We start from the raw sequence: 7,395 nt of genomic DNA on the forward strand, positions 1-7,395 counted from the left end.
ACTTATATGATTACTGAAAATAGCTTAACAAATAACATTTAATCATAACAAAATATATTATGTAACCACATTAATATGGTTACTTAAGAGTTTTTATGACCAATATTTAATGGTTGTTGAAAATAGTTTAATAAACAACATTTAATCGTAATGAAATATGTTATATAACCATAATAATATGGTTACTTAGGAGTTTTTACAACTAATATTTAATGGTTACTGAAAATAGTTTAACAAACGATATTTAATTATAATGAAACATGTTATGTAACTATAAGAATATGGTTACTTAAGAGTTTTTATGACCAATATTTTATGATTATTGAAAAGGTTTAAATAACAATAAGCAATCGTTATGAAATCTTTTATGTAACCAAAATTATATTGTTCCATAACAGTTATTGCAACCAACTTATATGGTTGCTAAAATGAATATTATACAACGTTATTTGTCATTATAAAAACAATTTTTAGTAACTTTTTTTTTGTTACGTAAAATATTTGACAACCAAAAAATATCATTACAATAAATTTTTGCAACCAAAACAAATAATTATTGTGTTAACTTTTTGTAATAAAAAATCATTGTTACTAATAAAATATTTTACACAACGACTTTTATTATTGCGAATAAATGATTTATATGGAAACAATTAAAAGTTGTTGCAATATACGCATTTTTATCAACGACGCTATTTGTTGTTGTGATGATTCTAAGACAATGGTGTTAATAGCAACAACCCTACAATAACAAAAAAAACATTTCAAAACACTGTTAACAATGATAAATTGATCTATATCAACAATTTCGATCATTGCTAAATATCAATTTTCTTGTAGTGTTCCCACCACTTCTACACTAAATATCCTTTACATTATGTATTGTCTTCTAACTATATCTTTTTTAACGTTATAAGAGATGGTCTCCATTAAGAACATTATCTTAGGATCTTTTCTTTTCAAGACCTTTTGAAGAGCTCGAACTACTTATCAGTTCCCAAGCCCATGACAATTCTAGGTTAAGCATTTCATTTATTTCGATGGTACTAGTAACCAATCACCACTATTTCACTTTTGTTGACCTCCTTAGTTGCCTTCTCATCCCCATTTTCTTTTTTACCAGTAAAATCGACCTCCATGTCATCATTTTTTCTTTGTTATTTAAGTTTTGAAATTTTGTGTTGCAATTTAAGGCTCCATTTGGTTTCAACTACACCTCCAATGAGATGCAATTGCCAAAAAAGTTTGTGCCCACCAATGGTAAAAATACATTCGGATGTCAAAGCAATATCACGTTTGGCTCCTTTTTCTCATTGATGATTTTAATTCCATTGAACAAACACAGGTTTTCAACTTTTTTGTTTCCTTTTTTGTCGTTTATTATATTGCAAAGACAAAAAATTCCTCATAATTTAACTTTTTTATTTTTATTTAAAAATTATAAAATAATTTTATTAATTTATTATAATAAATAATTTTGTTTATTATATAATAAATTAATAAATAAATAAAATTCTAATTAATTTTATAAATGTTAAATAATTTAAATTTTTTATTAATATATTTTTTACTCCAATATCTTTAATGATCATTTTCTCTTTTCATTACAATTCACATAACCTTCACTGTTGCTTTTGCATTCAAATACATATTTCACTATTGATTTTAATCTTACCACTATAGTATTCAACCTTACCGCTACAATAACTAATCTCACTTCCACCACTATTTTTAATCTTACCAGAACCAATATTACTTCTCATCTAAATGGACTTTAAATCTTATAAGAGAGTTTGCAACATTCTTTATGATTATATTTATCAACTAATATATTCCACATTGAAATTATTTATTAAGACCAAATCTAGAAAAATAGGACGTTGTTAAAACCTCATTGAAACATTTTGAACATTTGAAAAAAAAATACAAAGTTAAATCTTCTTACTTGAACCAAGCAATCTCTCTTGTTTTGAATCAAAATTCTTACGATGAAATCATAATTAAATATTGTATATGATTTTCATATGCATTAAATCGTTTACCTAATTATTAAAATTTTATTTTAGCCTAAACATATATATGTAAGTGCGCATATTTTATAAATATAATCAAAATTTCTAAGGATTAAGCTATGGCTTAATCTTGAATTTTGCATATGTACTTCAATTTTATTAAAATTTGATACTATATTTTTAAGTTTTTTTTTTATTTTTAGATAAAAATAAAATATTTTTATGAAATGTTTTGATAATGCAATTGTATTTTCATTTTCATTGATTTTTAAATAAAAAAATAATATAATTGAAATATTTTACTAAATATTTTGTTAATGTAAAAATTTTAATTTTATAAATTTTGTTATTTTATTTTTTTAAAAAATCTATAAATTATAACCACAAGAACAAAATTGATGTATAATAAAAAATTCAGTACTGATACCTAATTCAGTTTGGAAAAAAAAATACATAAGACATTGAAAATTTTAATTTTTTTAATTTCAATTATTTTAATTTTCATACAAATATATTTTAGAAAATGTTAAAGAAATTTAATTTTATGTATAATTTTTTAAAATAAATTTACAATCATAATCACTAAATAATTAATTAATAAATTAGAATATAATTAAATAAATTTAAAACTAAATTAAATCAAATTCTCATAATAAAATTTAAGATTAAATTTTAAAACTTTAAAACCTTTTTTTGACACGAAGCCATTATCTATTCAAAATAATTTTATGAATATAATTAAATAAATCAGATTAGATATATTATTATTTAATTTTAGGAGTAAAAGGATTAAGCAAAGGGAGGGGCAGCGCAGCAATCAAATCGAACATTGCATTTGCAGGAAAGGGAGGAAATGGCTTCAAATGGAAACGTTTGTAGTTGGATTCAAGAGCGTCTCTTAAGTGGAAAAGGAAGTGGTGTGTTCCTCAATCCCATCCATTCTGCTACTATTTTGCCCCGCAAGCCAACCGCCCTCTCCTTTTCCTCCTCCCTCCAACTGCAAGGTATCTTCTTCTTTTTTTTTTTTTTCTTCTTTCATATCATCCTTTGCATATTAAATAAAATACTAATATATATTGATAAAATCAGGATTTGCGGCGGATAGGAAGCAGCGCTCCTCCTTTGTCCAAGCGCCGGCCGTCCGCCGTGTGGTGGGATCCCTTACCAAAACTCAAGGCCTTCGCTTTGCCGTGGTCTGTTTTCCTTTAATTGCCATTTGCAATTACTAAGTCGAAGATTGATTCCACAGCCTATTGCTTTTTATGTGTTGATTGATTGATTGTTCTTATGGTAATTGGTTTATTTTTATTACATTGTCAAAGGTTGTCGCCCGTTTCAATGAGATTGTGACAAAGCAGCTCTTGGAGGGAGCTCTGGACACTTTCAGCAAGTATTCAGTTAATGAAGAAGACATTGATGTGTGTAGCAACCACTAACCATCCACCTATTCCTATATTATATACTAAAGTAAAAGCCTCCTTTGATCTCCTATCTCTATCTCTAGTTACATGTCTGCTTTGTCCATCTATGTATCTACACGCCTGCGCTTTCTTTGCTACTGCTGCTGCAAATGTTAACAATTATTTGACAAATGCAGCTCAAAACACTAGGATATAAGAGTAGGATATCACTGCCTCCCTCTTTTGATAGAAATGCTATCGAAGTCTTTTTCTTCTATGATTCATGTTTTTCTCTGGATATCATCTTATTTACATCAAGCCCTTTTTTAGCATGTGAATCTTTTGACCAAACTCTTTCATTATTATCTAGATAATATTTAGCCAACTCATAGCATGGCTTGATCGTGTCTTCACTTTCTTATCAGGTTGTTTGGGTCCCGGGTTCTTTTGAAATTGGTATTGTTGCGGAAAGGCTGGGGAAGTCTCAAAAGTATCATGCAATTTTATGCATTGGGGCCGTGGTATGATTTCTTTCGTATTCCTTAGAAATCTTCTCATAAAACTTTTTATCTGCTCATCAGGGTTCCTTGCAAATGCTATTGCTGATTACATTTTACTGAATTTGTTAATCCTTGATCCTCTTCATTGTTAATAGATAAGAGGTGATACTTCTCACTATGATGCCGTGGCTAATTCTGCAGCATCTGGGGTGCTTTCAGCTGGCTTAAACTCTGGTCAGTCTTCACGCTTAATGTTACTTTGTAGAATCCATTTAATGGCAAATGCTACCATGGCTTCAAGAGTCAATTGCAGATTGCATCTCACCTATGAATTAAGACAATTGGATTTTCATTGATCAAAAGCATATATCTTGCTTTTGTTGTTTATCGATGCATATGCAGTAAACCTTTTTGATGCTGTGAATCTTGTATGCCTGGCTTACAAATTTTTAGACTGGAAGTATAACCATTGTCAAATCATCTTCAATATGTGCTATTTTCATGGTGATTTCTACTTTGTCACCTTATATTCCTAATGTTTATGGATTTTACTCTTACCTGACTACATAATACTATTATGATAATCAGTTAATCACAAATGCCATTCATATTCTCTTAATTGTCTTTTTAGAAAGCACAAGAGAACACATTGCAAGATATTTTTGTTTTGAAAAGTTGAAAGTTACCATCCTTTCAAACTGGGAGGGCAAATTTTTATGTACCTGTTGTCAAATAAGATCTGCACCAATATCATGCCCTGGAAATCTGAAAAATATTTTTCTGTAGAAAATGATTATGTGAAATTTCTCATGAATTAATTAATGGAGTAGTAACCCATAGATTACTCAGCTGTTGATCTCTTTCCTTATTTTTTCAATTTTGTATTATTTCTTATGATTTGAAGCTGTAACTTATTAACTTTGTAGGTGTTCCTTGCATATTTGGTGTTTTGACTTGCGATAACATGGACCAGGTATGATACAAAAGTTGCATAAAAGATCATTTTGCATTAAGAACTCTCTAGGTCTTCTTTTTAAGCCAGATGGGTTGTTCACTGGAGCTGCTTGGACATCTTTAATGGGGCACCCTCTGTAGCTTCCTTCACATTGGATCTTGGACTGTGAGAGGGAGGGGAAATTCTTATGTCATGCTTATATAGGTTGAGCATCCCAACTCCCAAGTGACTGTGAGGGTCGTCTTGTGTATGTCATTGCCTTGAGAATAGTTTTGAGATGATATGTTAATGTAAGCAGGAGTTGGTGTTTATCATTCTTGGATGCAATTATCGTTCAATCAGGAGTGGAACTTTACATGATTGTTTCCTTTCTCATGACAACTACAGGCATTAAATCGAGCTGGTGGTAAATCTGGGAACAAAGGTGCTGAGTGTGCTTTGACAGCGGTGAGTTGATAGTAGAGTAATGCAGTATTCTTTACTAGAAGCACTTACTGGGTTAATATTTATTTATTTATTATTGGCATTTTATTTTCAATTTCTTAATAATTCCAATTTAGTTAATAGGAGTTGACTGGAGGTAAGTAAATAGAGAAGGGGATTACCATTCCCTAGCTCCATGTCGCTAATGAGTGAGCCTGTTAGTCTATGTTGTGTACTTTCCCGCACAAGGGTAGTGTTGAGACCATTCAACCAGAACTCTACTTGTTCCCATTGCCTTAGGTTCTTAGCACCTCTGGTACTTCTGGGTCATTCACTGGTTATGATGTGTGACATAACACACTCGCATAACTAATTTGGTGCTTGATAGATCTGTTGGTAATGATAATGATTAGGGTTAATGTCATGAATGGCCCATAAACTATAGTAAAATGTTCAATATAGTATCTGAACTTTAAAAATTTCTAATGTGATACATGAATTATGAATCTGTTAACAAAAATTTTATAGATCACGTACTACATTAGAGATTTTTAAAGTTCGGATATTACATCAAACATTTCACTATAGTTTAGGGGCCATTCATGACACTAATCTTAATGATTGTAATGCAAATAATTTTCTATTGCTTAGTGCAGTAACACCCTTGTTAACTTGCAAGAAAGTTGTGCATATCTGGCTAGCCAACGCATATTCATATGAATTACGTCTAATATATTGTGACTGGGTCTGAACTCTTGGTAGACTGACTGATTTCAAGCTAAGGATTTATGTTATGATCTTTGCTTGTGTGCTTCTCAAAGATGATTTTACCAACTCTCTCATTCCTTCTTACTCCCCCATCTTTCTTTTTTCAGTAATTTGCTTCATATATTTGTGATGTGTTCTATTACTGATAAAGGATTTAAGAATTTGATAGGAATCTGAATAGAGGTGAATCTCTAGCCTTTAGGCTCTAAGTATGATAAAATATAATTATCACTGCATTACTGGCATGACATGCACATGTGCATGTTACCTATTACTTGTGTTACACGCACAGATGGGACATTTTTCTGATATCATTTTTCCCTTTCGTCTGCTTCTAATTTTAATGCGTGAATTGTCAGATTAGATATTCGGATTGTCTCGTACATGTTGCTAACACATGGCAACAAGGAAAAAGTGCTTAAACTTTTTCTTTTTTCTAAGCTCGAAGCAGTTCAATTTCTTTTGGATTATATTGCAGATTGAGATGGCTTCCTTGTTTGAGCACCATCTTAAGTAGTGGCACTGTTATTCATGGCTTGATAGGGAGGTCGATGCAATTGAATGCAGCACTCTTGTTCCTGGTATTTTCTTTCTTGGGAGTGAGTTTTTGTGTTGCTATAGGATATCTCTTTGTGGGAAGTATATGGAAAAGCAAAATGGTAGACATAGATCCTGAAACCATAATCTGCAATCTGGTTTTCTCTTTACTTCTTAGAGAATTGTCATTCCACTGAACCATGTGTAATGTAATAAATTTCCAGTGCTTTTTGTTTATTTCTTTATATAAATATATATATATATATATATATATATATATTTGCGATAGCTCATAAAACTCGGGTTACATAGTGACGTTTCATATGGATGAGACGTGAAGATAGGAGGAAGGATCAAAAGTCAAAATGGCACTGAACTCTTAAGGATCCAGTGACAAAATGACTGGTACGGTGGGAAGGGATCCATCCAAATGAAGAAGGATCTATTTGAATAGATAGTGAAATTATTTTTGATAAAATTACAAACAGCAGAAATGATAAAATTAGTCACAAAAATGTTGAGATTGAGTATTGTAACAATGAAATTAAAATTAATGATGAAATGTAAATTTGAATGTAAACAAATTGATGGTGGTGGATTAAAGTAGAAGGAAAATAAAAAATATTATGAAAGATATTATATTAAAATTTTTAGATTATTTACCATTTAGTAATACATCAAATAAATAATTAAAAATTAATAACAATAGAATGTATTTTTTTATGTATTTTTTTCAATTTTTAGTTATTTATTAATTAGTTTACTATATAATTATAAAAATTTATTTATTATATTAAATT

The 7,395-nt window shown here is 29.9% G+C and overlaps 1 protein-coding gene across 5 annotated transcripts; it reads left to right on the forward strand.

The window, feature by feature from the left end:
• Positions 1-2,783: 2,783 nt before the first annotated feature.
• COS1 (6,7-dimethyl-8-ribityllumazine synthase / DMRL synthase / lumazine synthase / riboflavin synthase) lies at positions 2,784-6,832 on the forward strand. Of its 5 annotated transcripts, none has more exons than XR_016343309.1 (8): positions 2,784-3,016; positions 3,102-3,205; positions 3,335-3,430; positions 3,838-3,933; positions 4,068-4,146; positions 4,839-5,157; positions 5,255-5,314; positions 6,537-6,832. XR_016343309.1 is itself a non-coding variant. In XM_089763317.1 (8 exons), exons 1-8 carry the CDS (start codon positions 2,866-2,868, stop codon positions 6,478-6,480), a joined length of 696 nt encoding a protein of 231 aa, XP_089619443.1. In that variant the 5' UTR covers positions 2,787-2,865; the 3' UTR covers positions 6,481-6,557. The 5 variants fall into 5 exon arrangements, 4 of the variants coding, with proteins under 4 accessions (XP_089619454.1, XP_089619443.1, XP_089619451.1 ...); XM_089763317.1 differs by having other exon boundaries at positions 2,787-3,016; positions 4,839-4,885; positions 6,418-6,557; XM_089763321.1 differs by having other exon boundaries at positions 2,790-3,016; positions 4,839-4,885.
• Positions 6,833-7,395: the final 563 nt, after the last annotated feature.

The sequence above is a fragment of the Durio zibethinus genome, chromosome 1 (assembly GCF_047325235.1).
Source record: "Durio zibethinus cultivar Kanyao isolate XHJ-2024 chromosome 1, ASM4732523v1, whole genome shotgun sequence".
NCBI classification, from domain to species: domain Eukaryota; kingdom Viridiplantae; phylum Streptophyta; class Magnoliopsida; order Malvales; family Malvaceae; genus Durio; species Durio zibethinus.

What these genes read in the sequence shown, in the direction of transcription:
- COS1 (XM_089763317.1), top strand. Translation starts at nt 2,866, where the DNA reads ATGGCTTCAAATGGAAACGTTTGTAGTTGGATTCAAGAGCGTCTCTTA. An exon ending in CTCCTCCCTCCAACTGCAAG is followed by an intron (nt 3,017 to 3,101) that starts GTATCTTCTTCT and finishes TGATAAAATCAG; the next exon opens with GATTTGCGGCGGATAGGAAG. An exon ending in AAGGCCTTCGCTTTGCCGTG is followed by an intron (nt 3,206 to 3,334) that starts GTCTGTTTTCCT and finishes ACATTGTCAAAG; the next exon opens with GTTGTCGCCCGTTTCAATGA.